Source organism: Tursiops truncatus, chromosome 5 (genome assembly GCF_011762595.2).
Source record: "Tursiops truncatus isolate mTurTru1 chromosome 5, mTurTru1.mat.Y, whole genome shotgun sequence".
Classification (NCBI taxonomy): Eukaryota; Metazoa; Chordata; class Mammalia; order Artiodactyla; family Delphinidae; genus Tursiops; species Tursiops truncatus.
Genome location: NC_047038.1, coordinates 85,348,840 through 85,370,576, shown reverse-complemented (window position 1 = coordinate 85,370,576; position 21,737 = coordinate 85,348,840). Strand labels below are relative to the sequence as shown.

The 21,737-nt window shown below is 36.2% G+C and overlaps 1 protein-coding gene across 6 annotated transcripts in view; it reads left to right on the top strand.

The window, feature by feature from the left end:
* UBA6 (ubiquitin like modifier activating enzyme 6) overlaps window positions 1–21,737 on the top strand; it is a 94,949-nt gene that overhangs the window by 20,988 nt on the left and 52,224 nt on the right. For all 6 annotated transcript variants that reach the window (XM_019928098.3, XM_019928097.3, XM_019928099.3 and 3 more), the window contains 5 exons: window positions 1,287–1,381; window positions 1,909–2,020; window positions 14,207–14,287; window positions 16,544–16,666; window positions 18,461–18,584. In XM_019928098.3, coding sequence (XP_019783657.1) covers window positions 1,287–1,381; window positions 1,909–2,020; window positions 14,207–14,287; window positions 16,544–16,666; window positions 18,461–18,584 — 535 coding nt within the window. The remainder of the gene's footprint in view (window positions 1–1,286; window positions 1,382–1,908; window positions 2,021–14,206; window positions 14,288–16,543; window positions 16,667–18,460; window positions 18,585–21,737) is intronic.

Here is a 21,737-nt window from a genome sequence, read left to right as displayed (position 1 = left end):
TAATTATACCCAGTTCCTCACTGGTGGACATTTTGATTATTTTCAGTCTGTTGCTATTACACATAGTGCTGCAGCTAAGAGTCTTGTACATATGTATTTTTGTATTATTTCCAGTGTGTCTTTGTGATAGATTCTTAAAAGTGGGATTGCTGTGTCAAAGGAGAAATGTACTTGTCATTTTGCTAAAGAATGCCAATTTTTTTTCCTTTGAGGTTTTGTGCTACTTCATATTCCCACCAGTAATGTATGAGAATGCCTGATTTACTTCACTCTCACCAATTTGGATTTATGCCATTCTGATGAATGAGAAAAGGTGTTTCATTCTTGAGCAAGGTTGAACATGCTTCAATATTTTAAAGGGCCCTATGTATTTCTTTTTCAGTATACTCTGTGTTCATATACCTTGCCCCTTTTTCTATAAGATTTGTGGCTTGAAATATAAGTTAAAAATATATTTTCCAGTTAGTCAGTTTTCTTTCTTACTTAGAACATGACCGTTTGGAAATGTTAGTTTATGTGAATTTTTAAAATCTTTGTATATATGTTGATCTGTATAATGTGCTACTTTTCTAAACTTAAATTCTCTTACTGTTTTTTAAAGTAGTTTTTCACATAGCATAAAGGCACCCTGGTGATGTAAGTGCATGGTAATATGCCTAATTTATTCATTTTTTTAAAGTCAACTAGGGTTCAGTACTATCTGAAAAATAAAGTACATATACACACACCTACAGCAAGCATATAGTATATCTATTTGGAATTACAATATTACCATCATGTTAATTATTTTTTACTTAATTGAGAATTGTTATTGATAAATGTCATAAGTGGAAAGTATTATTCTTATTGTCATCAGTATACAACTATCGTTACATGAACGTCTCTGTAACTTGGAATTACAATTTTACTGTGTTAAGTAATCAAAACACTGCTTTTAACATTTGTCTTATCTCACTTCACAGTTGACAGTTGAATAATGGAGCTATATTCAAGTTAATGTAACAGTAATCTCTACCAAAAAAATCATATACCAGCATTAAAAAATTATTTTGCGTTATAAAAAAAAATAAAGTAGTTTTTCCATGAACTTTTTTGGGTTTCCAGATGTATATAGTCATATCGTCTGTGAATGGATCTAACTTTATAACCTTTCCAATTACTAGGACTTTAATTACTTTCTATTGTCTAATTAGATAATTCTTCCAAGTCAGTGTAAATAGTATTGGAAATAGTGAGCATCCTTGTCTTACTCCTGACTTTAACAGATAGTTTTCTCTTTTTTGAAGGCACTTACAATTCATGATACAGAAGAATGCCAAGCATGGGATCTAGGAACCAACTTCTTTCTCTGTGAAGATGATGTTGTTAGTATGAGAAACAGGTGAAGATAAGATATTTTGATGTATTATCATAGGATTTTTTTTTTCTTACTGTTGTAGTTACTTAGAATATTTTCTGTATCCAGAACACCAGTTCAATCATAGTTGTTTAACTCATAACCATAAATTCACTCTACTGTAGATAAGTAAGTGTTGACATTTAATTATTTATATTTGTCAAAAATTTAATACATTCACATTGCTACCTAGAAATGCATTTATTTAAGATTGTTTAAGTAGGTCTTTATTATTACTGAATCATTAAGAGCCTTAAGGAGCATTGACCTATAAGGGTACACTTTGAGATTATGTGACTTACTATGGAATATGACAGTGTGCTACATCTCAAGATTGTATAGTAAAAATAGGTTTTAACTTCTTTTATTCCTCTCCAGTTTAAATTCCCATGAAACTTTGTAACATTCACGTTCTTCTGATGTCATCAAAGTGTCCAAGTTTGAAAGATTGAGTATATTTATTGAACAAAAGAGTAGTAAAAGCCTTTTTTCTTTTTCTTTTCTTGTTTTAGGGCTGAAGCTGTACTTCAACGTATTGCAGAATTAAATCCATATGTTCATGTCACATCATCTTCTATTCCTTTAAATGAAACTACCGATCTTTCCTTCTTACATAGATACCAGGTTGGTACTCCATTTTATATTAGATGTTATTGACAGACTCCAAGGCAAATCATTATGTATTAATATAGTATAACTAATTTAACCTAGTCTGTTGAGCAGCTCAAAAAATTTCAGGTAAAAAGACTTAGACTAATACGTTTCAAGTGCTTCGTTTTAGGGAAAGGGCCTAGTAACTACTCACAAAGTAAATATATTGGTCAGCTATTTTCACAGTAATGTACATGAAAAACTACCCAAATTTAGTGGTTTATAGCAACATGTATTTCTTTCTCATGCATCTGCATGTCAGTTTGAGTTCTGCTGTTCTAGGCTAAACTTGAACTCCACAATCTGGGTTCTGGTCCGTGTACCTCTCTTCTGGGACCAAGAGGCTACCTAAGACATGGTCTCATAGCAATAGCAGAAATGCAAAGGAGTGAGTGTAACCATTCAAACACATTTTAAGCCTCTGTTTGTGTTGCTTCCATTAATAGTCTATTGGCCAAAGCAGGTCACATGGACAAACCCAAAGTGAAGGAGCAGGAAAGCACACTATACTCTTCCTAAGGCCATGGGCAGAGAGTAATGTATAACCCAGGAACAAGGAAGTAAATAATGTGGACCAACAATTCAGTGTAAGTCAGATAACAAATAAAAACAAAATTTCTCAGCACCTTGAAAGTTCTAAAAGTGACTAGATTGACCCTGATTTTCCCTGTGATTAAATTATGATGTTATCCATCGTCTAGGGAAAAGCACTCCTGTGTTTCTTTAAGATCTCAATACTTCTGGCACTTGTGTGACTATATGCATGTGGGTTTTCCCCCCAACACCATCAAACAATTCTCCAACTCTCTGGACACCTAGCTTGGTGTCCTACAGTTTAATCCAGTTCTGATACTGTCTGCCTGGAGAAATAGTGTTAGATTCCACAGGTTAAGGGCTCAGTCCCACAAGAACCCACACCCTCCAACCCCTTTATGACTCCAATTTCAAGTCCAGGTTGTTACCTGTGCTTCTGAGGACTGGCTATAAATCAGAGGTTTCCACATCCCCTTCCTCAGGTTCAATTAATTTGCCAGAGCAGCACACAGACTCAGGAAAAGAGTTTACTTACTAGATCACCAGTTTTTTCTAAAAGGCTATAACTCAAGAACTGCCAGATAGAAGAGATTCATAGGTCAAGGTATAGGGAAAGGGTTGCCAAGCTCCCATGCCCTCTCCAGGTATGCCATGTTCACAAACTTGGAAGCTCTCTTAAGCTCCTGGTTCAGGGATTTTTGTGGAGGCTTCATTATGTAAGCATGAATGAGTAACACATTGGCCGTTGGTGATTAAGTCAGTCTCCAGCCCCAGAGGTCTGGGAGATAGGGCTGAAAGTTCTGAACCTCACATCCTAAGGTTGGTTCCTCTAACAACCAGCCCCCATCCTTAGGGGCTTTCCAAAAGCCCCTCATTAACATAAACTCAGGTGTGGCTGAAAGGGCTTGTTATGAATAACAAGACATTCACTTCATCTTTATCACTCTGAAGCTATTTCAGGAAATAGGACAAAACTAAATATTATAACAAAAGATGCACCTATAGCTCTTATATAGGAAATTACAAGTGTGGTAGGAGCTATGTGGCAGGAACCTTGGATGAAGACCAAAATATATATTTCTTACTATAATCATAATATCACACCCACTTAAAAATCAGTGTAGACTTCCATTCTTGACTGGATAGCTTGAAATCCATCCTGCTACAGAGTTGCTTCATAGACTGTCTACAATAGAATTGCTTAATAGACTTCCTTTTCAATGATTACACGAGGTCAGAATATGTAAGGGAGGTGCTCAGAGACCAAAAATGAATAGGTAGCTAACAGAAGACCAGTTAACTGTTGGCTGTGGTCATTTTCAGGGACAAGGTTTGCCTGTATCAGTAACCACATTTCTTGTGAATTAATGGTCACACAAAAACGATAAATATTTGTCTATATGTGATGGAAAAGTGTAATTGAGACATACCACCTTTTGTAACTCTCTGGAACCTCAGAAAGCTACACCCTTAACGAAAGGGTGTAGGAGAACAATCTTTGCCCATCAGAACAAGAAGCTTGTCTGTTTTCTTTTGAGCTCTGAATAAAAAAAAAAAATCTTCTCTGGGAGTTCATAACGATAGGCCTGCCCTCACATAAGTTTGGAGTAAACTTTATAATCCGTTGTATTCTAAAATTTCGCAAGCTGAGAACTTAACACAAAACATAGTACTGCCCCTGTCCACCTCCCTGTGGCTGCCCGGCTGGCCAAAAAGTTTCTCCAGGTGCAGAATTCCGGTCTTCGTGACCACCAGCGCGATTGTGCGCACCGGTCAGGAGCCAGCCTGCCCGATGGCCCCGGGGAAATGGATATATCAGAAACTGAAGCAAGAAGGTACTCGGCAGAGGGTGGAATCAAGATGGTGGACTAGGAGGATGCAGAATTCGTGTCTCTGCACAACTAGGGCACCTACCAAGCACCGGTGGTGGACCACGGACATATATGAGGACGGGAGGAAGCCCCACAGACTGGGTCCTAAGCAAAGGCCCCGCCCCACGCTTGAACGTCACCCTGCCTAAACCCCGCCCCCAAGGCCTTTTCCAGCTGTGTGGGTCCTGAGCCTAGGCCCGGCCCCATGCTCAAACGTCACCTCCCGCACCAGCCTAGGTCCCGCCCCACCCTAACCTCACGCCTGCCTAAGTTCCATCCCTGCCTAAACTCCGACCCCATAGCCACAGCTATTTTTTTCCTTCATTTTTTTCCTCTCTTCCTTTTTCTTCTTTTAGATTGAAGTTCTATTCTACCTTGTTGATTCACTGTTGTTCATTCATTTATATTTTATTTTTCCTAATCTTTTATTTTTCTAATTTTATTTTATTCTTTATACTTGTTATTGTTCTCTTCTTTTGGCTTGTTCCTCTGCCCCCTGCCGCGCCCCTTTCTTTTTCTGTTATGGTTTTATTTTACCTTCTGGCAGTTGTTTCAATTATATTTTTATTTTTCCTAATATATTTTTTATCTTTCTAAATTTGTTTTTTATTCTTTGATATTGTACTGCTTTTTAATCTTTCTTGTTTTTCTTTCCTTTTTTTTTTTTTTTTGCCACGCCCTGCAGCTTGCAGGATCTTGGTTCCTATTTCAGAGGTTGGGCCCGAGCTCCTGTGGTGCGAGCTCTGAGTCCAAACCACTGGACTAACAGAGAACCTCAAACCCCAGGGTATATTAATCGGAGTGAGGCCTCCCGGAGGTTCTAATCTCAGCACCAAGACCCGGCTCTATCCAATTGCCTGCAAACTCCAGTGTTGGAACGCCTCAGGCCAAACAACCAGTAAGACAGGAATACAACCCCACCCAACAACAAAAAAAAAAAAGACAAAAAAATGTGTTACAGATGAAGGAGCATGGTAAAAACCTACAATACTAAATAAATGAAGACAAAATAGGCAACTTACCTGAAAAAGAATTCAGAGTAATGATAGTAAAGATGATCCAAAATCTCGGAAACAGAATGGTGAAAATACAAGAAACATTTAACAAGGGTCTAGAAAAACTAAAGAGCAAACAAACAGTGATGAACAACACAATTACTGAAATTAAAAATACTCTAGAAGGAATCAGTAGCAGAATAACTGAGGCAGAAGAACAGATAAGTGAGCTGGAAGATAAAATGGTGGAAATAACTGCCAGGGAGCAAAATAAAGAAAAATGAGTGAAAAGAATTGAGGACAGTCTCAGAGACCTCTGGGACAACATTAAACACACCAACATTTGAATTATAGGGGTCCCAGAAGAAGAAGAGAAAAAGAAAGGGTCTGAGAAAATATTTGAAGACTATAGTTGAAAACTTCCCTAACATGAAAAAGGAAATAGTCAAGTCCAGGAAGCTCAGAGAGTCCCATACAGGATAAACCCAAAGAGAAACACACCGAGACACATATTAATCAAAGTATCAAAAATTAGGTACAAAGAAAAAATACTAAAAGCAGCAAGGGAAAAGCAACAAATAACATAGAAGGGAATCCCCATAAGGTTAACAGCTGATCTTTCAGCAGAAACTCTGCAAGCCAGAAGGGAGTGGCAGGACATATTTAAAGTGATGAAGGAGAAAAACCTACAACCAAGATTACTCTACCCAGCAAGGATCTCATTCAGTTTCAACAGAAAAATTAAAACCTTTATAGAGAAGCAAAAGGTAAGAGAATACAGCAAACCAAATCAGCTTTACAACAAATGCTAAAGGAAAGTCTCTAGGCAGGAAACACAAGAGAAGGAAAAGACCTACAATAACAAACACAGAACAATTAAGAAAATGGCAGTAGGAACATACATATTGATAACTACCTTAAATGTAAATGGATTAAATGCTCCAACCAAAAGATATAGACTGGCTGAATGGATACAAAAACAATATGCTGACTACCAGGGACCCACTTCAGACCTAGGAACACATACAGACTGAAAGTGAGGGGATGGAAAAAGATATTCCATGCAAATGGAAATCAAAAGAAAGCTGGAGTAGCAATTCTCATATCCACAAAATAGACTTGAAAATAAGACTATTACAAGAGACAAAGAAGGACACTACATAATGATCAAGGGGTCAATCCAAGAAGATATAAGAATTGTAAATATTTATGCGCCCAGCATAGGAGCACCTCAATACATAAGCCAAATGCTAACAGCTGTAAAAGGGGAAATCAACAGTAACACAATCATAGTAGGGGATATTTATACCCCACTTTCACCAATGGACAGATCATCCAAAATGAAAATAAATAAGGAAACACAAGCTTTAAATGACACATTAAAGAAGATAGACCTAATATTTATTGGAAATTCCATCCAAAAACAACAGAATACACTTCTCAAGTGCTCATGGAACATTCTCCAGGATAGACCATATCTTGGGTCACAAATCAAGCCTTGGTAAATTTAAGAATATTGAAATTGTATCAAATGTCTTTTCGGACCACAATGGCATGAGACTAGATATCAATTACAGGAAAAAAAAAAACTAAAAAATACAAACACGTGAGGAGGCTAAACAGTATGCTACTAAATAACCAAGTGACGACGACCCAAAACCTATGGGATGGAACAAAAGCAGTTCTAAGGGGAAGTTTATGGCAATACAATCCTACCTCAAGAAACAAGAAAAATCTCAAACAGCCTAACCTTACACCTAAAGCAATTAGAGGAAGAAGAAGAAAAAAACCCAAAGTTAGCAGAAGGAAAGAAATCATAAAGATCAGATCCAAAAAGAAATGAAAAAGAAATGAAGAAAACAATAGCAAAGATCAATAAAACAAAGAGCTGGTTATTTGAGAAGATAAATAAAATTGATAAACTGTTAGCCAAACTCATCAAGAAAAAAAGGGAGAAGACTCAAATCAATAGAATTAGAAATGAAAAGGAGAAGTATCAACTGACACTGAAGAAATACAAAGGATCATGAGAGATTACTACAAGCCATTATATGCCAATAAAATGGACAACCTGGAAAAAGGAAAAATTCTTACAAAAGTAACAACCTTCCGTGACTGAACCAGGAAGAAATAGAAAATATAAACAATCTAATCACAAGCCCTGAAAATGAAATTGTGATTAAAATTTTTCCAACAAACAAAAGTTCAGGACCAGATGGCTTCACAGGTGAATTCTATCAAACATTTAGAGACGAGCTAATACCTATCCTTCTCAAACTCTTCCAAAATATAGCACAGGGAGGAACACTCCCAAACTCATTCTTTGAGGCTACCATCACCCTGATTCCAAAACCAGACAAAGATGTCACAAAAGAAGAAAACTATAGGCCATTATCACCGATGAACATAGGTGCAAAAATCCTCAAAAAATACTAGCAAAAAGAATCCAGCAGAACATTAAAAGGATCATACACGATGATCAAGTGGGGTTTATCCCAGGAATGCAAGGATTCTTCAATATATGCAAATCAATCAATGTGATAAACCATATTAACAAATTGAAGGAGAAAAACCATATGATCATCTCAACAGATGGAGAGGGCTTCCCTGGTGGCGCAGTGGTTGAGAGTCCGCCTGCCGATGCAGGGGACACGGTGCCCCGGTCCGGGAGGATCCCACATGCCGTGGAGCGGCTGGGCCCATGAGCCATGGCCACTGAGCCTGCGCGTCCGGAGCCTGTTGCTCCACAACGGGAGAGGCCACAACAGTGAGAAGCCTGCGTATCGCAAAAAAAAAAAAAAAGAAAAGAAAAAAATAGATGGAGGAAAAGCTTTCAACAAAGTTCAACATGCATTTATGATAAAAACTCTCCAGGAAAAAAAAAAAAAACCTCTCCAGAAAGTGGGCATAGAGGGAACCTACCTCAACATAATAAAGACCATGTAGGACAAACCCACAGCCAACATTGATCTCAATGGTGAAACACTGGAACCATTTCCACTAAGATCAGGAACAAGAAAAGGTTGCCCACTCGCACCAGTTATTCAACTTAGTTTTGGAAATTTTAGCCACAGCTATCAGAGAAGAAAAAGAAATAACAGGAATCCAAATCGGAAAAGAAGTAAAACTGTCACTGTTTGCATATGACATGATACTATACATAGAGAATCCTAAAGATGCTACCAGAAAACTACTAGAGCTAATCAATGAATTTGGTAAAGTAGCAGGATATAAAATTAATGCACAGAAATCTCTTGAATTCCTATACGCTAATGATGAAAAATCTGAAAGAGAAATTAAGGAAACACTCCCATTCACCATTGCAACGAAAAGAATAAAATACCAGGAATAAACCTACCTAAGGAGACAAAAGACCTGTATGCAGAAAATTATAAGACACTGATGAAAGAAATTAAAAATGATACAAACAGATGGAGAGATATACCATGTTCTTGGATTGGAAGAATCAACATTGTGAAAATGACTACTTCCCAAAGCAATCTACAGATTCAGTGCAATCCCTATCAAACTACCACTGGCATTTTTCATAGAACTAGAACAAAAAAATTTCACAATTTGTATGGAAACACAAAAGACCCCGAATAGCCAAAGCAGTCTTGAGAAATAAAAACGGAGCTGGAGGAATTAGTTTCCCTGACCTCAGACTATATTACAAAGCTACAGTAATCAAGGCAGTATGGTACTGGCCAATAACAGAAATATAGATCAATGGAACAAGATAGAAAGCCTAGAGGTAAATCTATGCACATATGGTCACCTTATCTTTGATAAAGGAGGCAAGAATATACAGTGGAGAAAAGACAACCTCTTCAATAAGTGGTGCTGGGAATACTAGACAGCTGCATGTAGAAGAATGAAATTAGAACAATTCCTAACATCATACACAAAAATAAGTTCAGAATGGATTAAAGACCTAAATATAAGGCCAGACACTATAAAATTCTTAGAGGAAAACATACGCAGAACACTCTATGATGTAAGTCACAGCAAGATCCTTTTTGACCCCACCTCTTTGAGAAATGGAAATAAAAACAAAAATAAACAAATGGGACCTAATGGAACTTAAAAGCTTTTGCACAGCAAAGGAAAACATAAGACGAAAAGACAACTCTCAGAATGGGAGAAAATATTTGCAAATAAAGCAACTGACAAAGGATTAATCTCCAAAATATACAAGCAGCTCATGCAGCTCAATATCAAAAAAACAACCCTATCCCAAAATGGGCAGAAGACCTAAATAGATATTTCTCCAAAGATATAGATTGCCAACAAACACATGAAAGGATGCTCAACATCACTAATCATTAGAGAAATGCAAATCAAAAGTACAATGAGCTATCACCTCACACTGGTGAGAATGGCCATCATCAAAAAAATCTACAGACATTAAATGTTGGAGAGGGTGTGGAGAAAAGGGAACCCTCTTGCACTGTTGGTGGGAATATAAATTGATACAGCCACTATGGAGAACAGTATGGAGGTTCCTTAAAAAACTAAAAATAGAACTACCGTATGAGCCAGCAGTCCCACTACTGGGCGTATACCCTGAGAAAACCATAGTTCAAAAAGGGTCATGTACCACAATGTTCATTGCAGCTCTATTTACACTATCCAGGACATGGAAGCACCCTAAGTGTCCCTCAACAGATTAATGGATAAAGATGTGGCACATACATACAATGGAATATTACTCAGCCATAAAAAGAAACGAAATTGAGTTGTTTGTAGTGAGGTGGATGGACCTAGTGTTTGTCATACTGAGTGAACTCTAATGTGTGACTGTAAGTCTAGTGCATCATTAACCTAAGGACCTCACCATTTGGATGTTACAGTTTTCTCCATCAGCTTCCCTTATCCTTTTTGGTCTGGTTCTTTTCCTTAAACTGTGGAAACGTCTTTCTTTCAAGTTGCTTTTGTTGCAGAGTTAAGCAAATGGCTGTTAGCAGCTGTGGTAAAAAAAAAAATCCACAGAATACCCCAGCTGTTCATCTGCTTCTCAGAAAAATGTACTTTGTGTATTTTTTTGTAAAACAAAGCTTTTTCCAGTGTCAGTGGTGGAAATGTCACAGAAATTGAGCATTGGTAGTTCAGAATTTATAGTTTCACCAGAGAGAAAAAAAGAAAGACAAGCCAGCAAAGGTATTACCTCTGGAAAAGATTTGGTAAATATTGAAGATTCTACATCTCAACACAAGTTGGTGTCCCATTCCCTAATTCCATCTCTAGATTCATCCATAGACCATGGGCCCTTGTCAGCCAATTCATTGCCTTCTTAACTATTAAAGTAACATTTCTTTCTTACATAAGGGGTGAGAGAAGTTGGTTGATAATTTCTTTTATGCTGTTTCCAACCACTGCCCAAGTTAATGATTTCCCAGGATTATGAATAATTCAGAATGTTATTCCAGCTTTTTTAAAAAATGGTTTATATGGAAATGAATTGGTTTTCAAATAGAATTAAATCAGAATTTTGGGGCATTTTCTTTGGTTGATTCAGAATGAGATTTATGGTTGTGGTTAAATATAGAATGGTTATTATTTAAGACAGTTCCTGGTTATGTAGATGGAATATCAAATACACCTTACAAAACTGACTTGCATTAGTTACAATCTATGACTACCCAGTTGGACTGGTTTTGGTATATTCACCTTTTATAGAGAAGAGGCACTGTGGAAGACTGTCATTGATATAGTACAACTTTGGAGACAGAGAGCAGTAAGTTTAAGAAAAGTTAGGTTATCAGCCCTTAAATTTGTACCTTTTTCAAATTTTCACCCTAAATTCTTATTTCTGATTTGTATTATGGTATAGTTTTTGCCATATAGGTGTCTCTGAGTGAATTGTTGCTATGTTATTTTCATTCAAAGCATATTTTGTGAATGTCCGATCAATAATTTTTTGTGTATAACATATTTGAGATGATTGTTATGTCTTGAAACAAGTGTGATTGAGAAAGCTGTGAAGTTGCCTTGTGATTTTAAAGATTTTAAGTCTTGATTTTAATTCTATGCACATTATCATGTAGACTTGCCTGCATTCAGGAGATTATATTGAATAACTTCTTAAGGCCTCTTTTAGCCTAATGAGTGAATGAATTATACAGGGTTTAGAATTTGAAAAAGACAGTAAACTATCTTGTACACAATAAATATCTTCACACACACACACACACACACAAAGCGTAGTACTAAGCTGGTGATATGCTGGAATGCCAAACAGAAACAGAAGATCTAGAGGCATATACCCTCAACCAGGCCACAGTATATTCTAATATGTAAAGCTCCTATGAGGTGGTGTTCATAATACAAAATAATAAGACAGGAAAAAGCAGTTCAGCATGATCAAGAGTCAGTGGATATAACAAACAATAGAAATAAACCTCCAAGAATTTCAGACAATAGAATTATTGGATAGGGACTATAAAATATAGATGTTCAAACAGACTAAATCTTACAAGAAGGGATTAAATATACAACAGGAAAATAAGACACTATTGAAAGCAATCAGGCAGATATAACCAAATAGAACTTTTAGAAATGAAAAATATAGTCCTAAAAATTAAAACAATGAATATATTAAACAGTGGATAGATACAACTGGAATAAGAATTAATAAATCGAAAGATAGAGCTGAGGAGATTCGTGAAACCACAGGGACTTCCCTGGTGGTGCAGTGGATAAGAATCCACCTTCCAGTGCAGGGGACAGGGGTTTGAGCCCTGGTCCGGGAAGATCCCACATGCTGCAGAGTATCTAAGCCCGTGCACCACAATTACTGAGCCTGTGCTCTAGAGCCCATGTGCCACAACTGCTGAGCCCGCGTGCTGCAACTACTGAAGCCCCCACGCCTAGAGCCCGTGCTCTGCAAGAAGAGAAGCTACCACAATGAGAAGCCTGCATACAGCAACAAAGAGTGACCTCTGCTTGCCACAGCTAGAGAAAGCCCATGCACAGCAACGAAGACCCAATGCAGCCAAAATAAATAAATAAATAGAATTAAATCTAAAAATAAAAACTACAGCTCACAGTAATAAGAGAATATACTAAAGAGAAATTAAAAGAAATGAGAGCTTGAATAAAAAGGTCTAATTCGTGAGATTGGACTTCTAGAAAAAGGCATATTCAAATTATGGTTGAGAATTTTCTAGCATTGATGAAACACAAATTAGACTCAGTATGTACTGGGTCTAATAGGATTTGATTTTACCCTAATTGCAAGCCAGTAAGTTAGCCTGTTACAGTTTCATGGATGCTGGCAGAAAACATGAGATTCCTGGATCAGAGACTAAGGACTTTATTACTTAGAGCATGGTAAATGTGTGAGCATGATATTTGCCTTGTTTCCTCCTGCATTCCTCCAAATCCCACCTGTGCAGTGCAGAGGGCTCAGCGGATGCCTGCACATGTAGTGGGTTCCTTTAGAGGAAAGGAACATTGAGCTTGGGGAACTTGCTGTTTTATAGCAAGCAGTGAACAAGCTTGCTCTTTGTCCCAGAGGGAGACATTACCTCATTTCTCAAGTTTGCACAAGGCAAATACAATCCTGAGAAACAGCCCACGTAAAGAATGGTCAGAGCCTTGCATTCGTGGCATACCCAGTGAGAGATATATAAACAGTAAGAGATCCATGGAGGATTACCGCTCTGTAGGAATCACACCCTATTCTAAGCTAGATAAAACTAAATCCATACCTGGTTATTTGTAGTGAAACTGAGTTATCCCATTTCATGGAAACCAGCAGTAAGGAAAGCTCTGGACTGAGCGTGTCAACCTGCTTTTGCCACTTGATAGATAAATGACCCTAAGAAAATATTTGACCTTTATGAGTTTAAGTTAGCTATGATAAAATCTAATTTTAAAACCTTCTCTACTTATCTCACAGGGTGATGATAAAAAATTAAAGTAAGCATTGAAAATTATAATTTGCTATCTTAAATAACAGAACTTGGTGGCACTGTCATAAATAAAAGTTGTAATATTGTGAATCTGTTGAATCTCTGAAGTAAAAGTAAAAGAAAGCTCAGCCAACTAATGTATCTCTTTGAAAATGTAGTTGTTTTAAGATAGCATTTAATTAATATTTTGATGACTAAGCATCTCCATGGCAGTAACAGGTAAAATAAAATCTCCAAGGGGCTTCCCTAGTGGCGCAGTGGTTGAGAGTCCGCCTGCCAATGCAGGGGACACGGGTTCGTGCCCCGGTCTGGGAGAATCCCACATGCCGCGGAGCGGCTGGGCCCGTGAGCCATGGCCGCTGAGCCTGCACGTCCGGCGCCTGTGCTCCGCAACGGGAGAGGCCACAACAGTGAGAGGCCCATGTACCGGAAAAAAAAAAAACCTCCAACCATTTGGGTTGTGTAAATGCCACATAGGATATTAAGGTTTGCTTCTAATTGTGATGATAATTGAATTTAGTGTGGGCAGGTTTTGTCCTGTATATACTATGATATTTTATGTAAGGGACTTGAGTATCTGCAGATTTTGGTATCCATAGGGAGTTCTAGAACCAATCCCCTGCAGATACCTAGAGATGGCTGTATATGTTACTTTTACTTTTGCTACTCTGTACCTCTGAAGGTATTGACCTTAAAATGGAGTACAATACGATAGTATTTTTTACCAAGAAAACCAGGTATTTTTAGCATAGTGCACACTGAAATGCTTCTGATTTAGAAGTTGTACATTACCAAAATAATTGTTTATTTTTTAATCTTTAATTCTTGTATTCTTCTCAACAGTGTGTAGTATTGACTGAGATCAAACTATCATTGCAGAAGAAGATCAATGACTTTTGCCGTTCTCAGTGCCCTCCAGTAAAGGTAATAGTATCACTTAATAATGACACATAGTTTACCAAAGGAAAAGCACTTTCAGTATTAGAATTTATAGATTTTCAGTGAGTTATATAAGAAACTTTTTACATGAGGACAATCAATAATACTTTTTAATTTTGGTTTTTGAAGTGTGGTCCAAGGACACTGAGGGTCCCTGAGACCCTTTCATAGGGTCTGCAAAGTCAAACTATTATAATATTACTGAAATGTTATTTGCTTTTTTCACTCTGATTCTCTTATGGGGTGCAATAGAGTTTACAAAGTCTACTTGATATGTGGTGATATTGCTCTGACAGCTAATTGAATGTGTGTGTGTTCTTGTCTTTTAAGTGTTTCTTGGTTTTACTTTCTAACACAGTAAATATCAGTAGGTATAACCCACATAAATAAAATCTAATTGGGTCATCAGTAATTTTTAAGAATGTGAAGGGATCGTGAAACCAAAAAGAAAGAGAACTGTTGAATTGTAACAACAGTAGAGTAGAGGTGGCTAGACCAGTTAGGGGCTAATGCAGTAAGTAGTCCAAGTGAGAGATACTTGTGCCTTGATGGGAATAGAGAGTGTGAGAAGTCATTGAATTCGAGGTATCTTTTGTAAAAACAGACTAATGGGATTGAGAATGGATGAATAAGAGTTGTGAAGGAAAGAATGATAAAGAATGACTCCTAGATTTTTGTTCAGAGTAATTAGGTATTGTTAAGTAGTGATGACATTGAGAAGAATGGAAAGAGGTCTAGATGGGAAAAATCATAATTCATCCCCTACAACTGCATACATATTACTAACTCCACCTCCTTCGTGGGGTCCTTTGTTCCTTTGGCAAAAGGAAAATGCTGTTTGTTCCTTTGAGACAGGCACTAAACTATCATCATACTGTATAAAATAGATGTGCTGAAAATCTTTGGATTGTGATACTTACATAGCATATTTATACTCTGTATAACATTTGTGTTGTTTTACAAATTAAATTAAGTAGATGAATAAGACAGAGTAGTCAGTAAACTTAGAACAGAACACAAAAGTTTTACAAAATAGGGCTTCCCTGGTGGCGCGGTGGTTGGGAGTCCGCCTGCCGTTGCAGGGGACACGGGTTCGTGTCCCGGTCCGGGAGGATCCCACGTGTCGCAGAGCGGCTGGGCCCGTGAGCCATGGCCGCTGGGCCTGCGCGTCCGGAGCCTGTGCTCCGCAACGGGAGAGGCCACAGCAGTGATAGGACTGCGTACCGCAAAAAAAAAAAAAAAAAGTTTTACAAAATAATTACACAAGGTTGTAAAGTAAAATCTTTATGTGATTGATGCGTATATTCATACTTTAAAGTTGTTTTGCAAAGAAAGAAATTGTCCTTGAGTTTGCAGCTTTTAAACTTAAAAAAAAAAGCCTATAAATTTCTTCTCAGTTTTATGTCTCATAAAAAGTGCTGTAGGTACCTATTTTGATAGTAAAGGCAGTGCATGATCAAGTAGGAGGTAGTCTTCTGTTAGGTATTTCACTACCTCATATAATAGGTGGTATAAATTATTTTAATGGGCTACGTTCTTATGCCCAAATATGATTGGCTTTAGTTTTTGTTAGAAAAATATCACCTTATACAGGATCATATGTGTTACAGGTTAAGACTTTTTCTTTATTATCAGTATGTCTAAAACTAACTGAGCACAAAAATAATTTCTTTACATTTTCTTAGACTGGAGAATGTTATAAAAATCACTTTCAATAAAACATTTATGATTGTGTTTAAGAATCTGATTCTTACCTTTCATAATTTCGATGTGCACTGTTAGTACCTCAGCCCCTTTCCTGTTGACGCCACTCTGAGTTTTTAGCTGTTTTATTTTCCTTCAACTCTACCGCTTTTGGTCAATGGACACTCCATTCTTCTTTTCTAAAATGAAAGGTAAGAATTCACTGCTAGACCGTCAAACCAAGTTATCTTTCTCATATTCTGTGCTTGATTTTTAGGGCAAGGCACGAATTTTTGTTATTTAAAAATTATAGAATGTACAATGATGGTGTGCTGATGTTGCTTCTAATTTTGTTAACACTAGATATCCAGTCCGAAATATCAAAATCCTTGATTCCAAAACCAATTTACAAACAAATTATCATATTTGTGGTCACTTTATACCTCAAATAATATGCTTAATTATAAATAAAATTGTCACCAAAAGGCCTAAGATAGTTGAGGGGTTTTTTTTCTTTATATAAATGTATAAGCTTGAACTTGTTTCTTCATTTCACAGTTCATCAGTGCAGATATACATGGAATTTGGTCACGGTTGTTTTGTGATTTCGGTGACGAATTTGAAGTTTTAGATACAACAGGAGAGGAACCAAAAGAGATTTTCATTTCAAATATAACGCAAGTATGATTATATACATATATTATTGTATATGTATATGATTGATTTTTTTAAGTTGATGTGAAAACTATTTTTTAAAAGGTGATACTAGCAAAATATTGTAATATGCAGTATTTTTTATTTGTTTAAAATTGAAGTTAGAATATTAAGAGAGTATTCTGGATTCCATCTAACATTTTTTAACAATTGATGAACATTTGCTTATGTCATTAATTTTAATTTTGTTTTCTGTCATGTTCCTATGGGACATGAATTGTGAGTCAGTGTTTACTGAACTGTTGATTGTGTCAGATCATAGATGTACTAAGTATGTCATAAGTCACTTGGCCCAACACTCTGACTCCAGGAAGATGAACACTTAAGTCATCATAAACAAAAGCTTTTCTAATTTGTTATATTTCTAAAACATTATTTGGAGGATGAGAAAAGTTTAAGAGTTAATTAACCTTCAAATCAAAAACTCTGAATTTTCTAACCATGTTCTCTTAATATCATGCAAGCTTAATTTTTTATTCCCTGAAAGAATTGGAGAAATTATTATAATCCATTTTTACTACTCTTTCTGTAGTTTAGCCTAAATCATTAACTTTATTTACACTCTTAATGATCAATTTACATTAAAGCTCAAAAGAAACCAAACATAAGGAAATGATAATATACTTTGACTGAATAGTATTTGTGATTTTATCTTTATGCTTTCTTTTTAAAGCCAGTGTAATGTTGCCTTTCTCACCCCTTTTTAAGAAAAAATTCATTGAAAAGTCATTTTGTGTATCTCTTTGCTTACAGAATGGTTATTGTTCAGCCTTTTACCTTCTCTAGTTATTGTTAGTTTGTCCCTAAGAATATTATAGAGTTAGAATAAGCTCCAAGGGATCTTGTATTGCACTGATATTGTCTTTTATTGAATAGTGCAGGAAATATGAAGGTTATCATAAAAAATTAGACAAATATCATGAATGTTCCCATTTAACTTATCTGTAAATTATTTCTCCTTAAAGTCCTTATGAATTCTATTCTTGTTGAGATATTAGTAAACCCACATTACATTAATTTTATCTACATGTTTGTGATCATAATTGTATTTCTCAAACCCTTAAACAGCAAGAGAATTTTTAGAATCTACACACTTATGAAAGAGAGAATTATAATTCCATTAGGTTTTATGTAAATTAAATTATCACATTATTCAAGCAATGTGATGGATTATATGCAGTTAGGAAATTTCCTGGTGTCTGACCTATCTCATCCACCTTTTAGATGAGTTAAACCAATTCCTTCCTGTTTTTATCTTGATAAGCAGGGATACATAATATTTCTTTGCTTTAAATGTTGGATAAGCTTTAAACTACCACTTTCCTGGCTTTAAATTTCCATCCTCTGTTCTTACATTTCTTTGATCTTCAAAGTTAGACTCATCTTTTATGTACAGAGTCTGTCATTAATGACTTTGAAACTTACCATTCAGTCACTTTGAATGTTTTTATAAATCACAAGAATCTTTGCATCTGTGAAATATTTGAACTCCCTTGTGGAATCTGTTTCCCCCAAACATAGAAATTATATTTTAAACATTCATAATAAAATAAGTTTGAAAATCACATAATAAAATGATAAGTCACTATTTTGTTACAATTCTTTAAAGCATTGCTTTTAATATGGAAGGAGAAGAATGGCTTGGAATTTTGGTTATTTTGAGAATTTTATGATAATATGTTCCTTTTTGTGTGAGATTTGGAATTTGTACAAAAAAGGAATACATGGACTTGTTTTTTAGTATATTACTCTTATTTCTAGGCTAATCCTGGCATTGTCACTTGCCTTGAAAATCATCCTCACAAACTTGAAACAGGACAATTCCTAACATTTCGAGAAATTAATGGAATGACAGGCTTAAATGGATCTACACAACAAATAACTGGTAAGTTTATGTGTTTTATTAATTCATTTATACTTATCCATTATTCAGCATGTTTACAGTTCAGACACTATACTCAGTGTCAAGAACACACCATTAGCTCAGACAGACATGATCCAATTCTTGGCCTCAAGACATTTAATCCAAGTGAGGGGATACTAACATTCAGCAGTGATGGTATAAAGAGAGAAAAGGCGTTCTGGGAACTCTAACCTTAGCAAGGAAACCTACTCACTTTTGGTACAACAGCAGTGGTGACAGGGTATCTTGATTAAAATTGATTGCATTGGCTTACGAAGATGATGAAAAGAATATTCTGTGCAGAGACAAACAGTAAGAAGCAAGATAGAATTCAAGGAACTTAAAGATATAATATAGCAGGGTGACAGTGGGAGTTGAGATAGCAAGAGTCTTAAGACATTTAAGAGAAAACTTTATGGTAGGTGAGCGAAGATTCTGGCACCTTATTTATTTACACATTAGGGAGTGCAAGAAGAGGAGCAGGTTTTGGAGAGAGATAATGAGTACAGTCTAGGCTTGTTGGGTGAGGTGACAGTGAAGTATTCAAGTGAAGATATATGTTTTTGTCCAGTGGCTTGGATAAAGGGATGAATGGATGTTACTGCAGGCAGATTTGTGGATTTATTGGCAGGAAGCTGTAGGAATCTGTTTTGTCAGTGGACTGAGATGAAATCATGACCCAAAGGAGAGGTAAGGTGGTAAGGCCAGAGATTTGAGGAGAATAAACATTTTAAAAAATCGAAAAATCATCAGGCTTCATTTAGGATCCATTTGAAGTTGAAAATAATGAATTTATAGCAGCATTAGTCTGCGTAGTTTGTGATTTTCCTCCAGCCATATTTAAAAGAGTTAAAGACATTGCTAGATGTCTTGTAACTCAGAGACAGCAGTGTTTACACCTGTTCAGTTGAGAGTGATTCAGTTTTATCTTTAGGGCATCTAAAAGTATAATTATGTGATTAGTGTATAGACTAGTAAATGGATTACTTTTATTTTTCTTTTAATGACTACAAGATGGATCCTTAGGAGAGAGAAAAAAAAAAATCAGTCCCTGTTACGAACTCTTTATACCAAAACAACTTTGGATCTATATTTGAGAATCTTTGGGGACTTCCCTGGTGGCACAATGGTTGAGACTCTGCTCCCAGTGCAGGGGGCTAGGGTTCGATCCCTGGTCAGGGAACTAGATCCCACATGCATGCCGCAACTAAAAGTTTGCATGCCACAACTAGGGAGTCCACGAGTCACAACTAAGGAGCCCACCTGCTGCAACTAAGACCCGGCGCAACCAAATAAATAAATATTTAAAAAAAAAATCTTTGGTAACAAAACTGTTGGATTATGTTTCCCAGACTGTATCTAAGTATGTAAAATATAGATTGAGATCACTGATATTAAAGAATTTTTATCTGTTTTTGCATAAAATTGACTCAACTAACTATTTAGGATTATCCTTTGTTGTGTTGGGGGCCATGCAATGGTGGATTGTGGTGCTGGATCTGCATCTTGAGGCTATATGTATATATTAACAGGAGAAGCCACTGGATATCAAGGAATGAAAATAAAACCCACATTTTGTACCAAAAATTCTTTGGGCAGAGAGAGAATATTTGAATAGAGTAGCAGTTTATGAAACTTTTTTTTTCTTAACATTTATTAGTTGGTACTTACTGCTCTAAAGTAATTTTCTGTTATTTGAAAAACATTTTTAAATAGCTAAAACAATATATGCTTATTCTAGATATATATATGTATTTATGTTTAGGTAGAGTTAAAAATGAGTTCTAGTTCAGACCTCCCCTCTACTCCAGAAGTAACAGCAGCTAAGTTTGATGTTTACTCTGCTGACCTTTTCTGTCTACTTAATATATAAACCTTATTTATTTAATTTAATTTTGTGAATAAGCAAATGGTTCAAAAACAATAGAAGGGGGACTTCCCTGGTGGCACAGTGGTTACGGATCCGCCTGCCAATGCAGGGGACACGGGTTCGATCCCTTATCCGGGAGGATACCACATGCCACGGAGCAACTAAGCCCATGCACCACAACTGCTGAGCCTGCACTCTAGAGCCCGCGAGCCACAACTACTGAGCCCGCATGCCACAACTAGTGAAGCCTGCACACCTGGAGCCCGTGCTCCGCAACAAGGCAAGCCACTGCAGTGAGAATCCCATGCACCGCAATGAAGAGTAGACCCACTCACCGCAACTAGAGAAAGCCCATGCACAATGAAGACCCAGTGCAGCCAAAAATAAATTAATTAATTAATTAAAAAAAAAAAGAAGGCAAATGTTTATAGTGAAAACTTTATTGCCCACCTATGGCTCCCACTCATTCTTACCTGTCCATTATTCTTAGTTTATTGTGTGCCCTTCCAGGTTTCCTTATGCATTTTTACATGCAAGGTAACATATTATGACTAGAGCTACCCTTTGCCTTTTCATTAAATTAAACATCTAGATGGTCTTTTCACATCAGTAATTGTAGAATAGTCTCCTGTATGATTGAAAGTGGTATAGTATAAATTTTATTTGCATTTTACATTTTATGAATGAGATTAAGTATCTTAAGTTTTAGAGCTATTTCTTTTTCCTTTAATGTGAATCATCTGTCCTTTGCCCACTTTCTCACTGAGTTGTTATTTTTCCCCAGAACTCCTAATATATAGGGCATGTTTGCTGAGTTTTTTTTTTTAATATGAGTTGCAAAAATTTTTTTCTAGTTTGGCATTTGACTTTGCTTGTGATGGCTCTATGTGTATATGATGTCAAAGCTTTCAATTTTTTTCTTTTGAGTCATAATTAGGAAAAGCTTCCTTACTGCAGAGTTTTAAAGAAATTTTTCTCCTATGCTCTTATCTAATAATTTTTTTGTCATCGTTTTTGATATTTAAAACTTTTATCCATTTGGAATACTTTCCCAGATGGCTTTTTTTCCGAAAGATTTATTGAGTATCTTTTCTTTGCTGGTTTGAGGTACCACCTTAATTGTGTCCCTTGTGGGTCTGTTACTGAATAATCTATTCTGTTTGTCTGCCTGTCTATTCATGAGCCAGTATCATACTGTTTTAATTATTATGAATTATATATATAAAAAGTATCAGTATATTAATTATTGAGTCTTTATAAAGTAT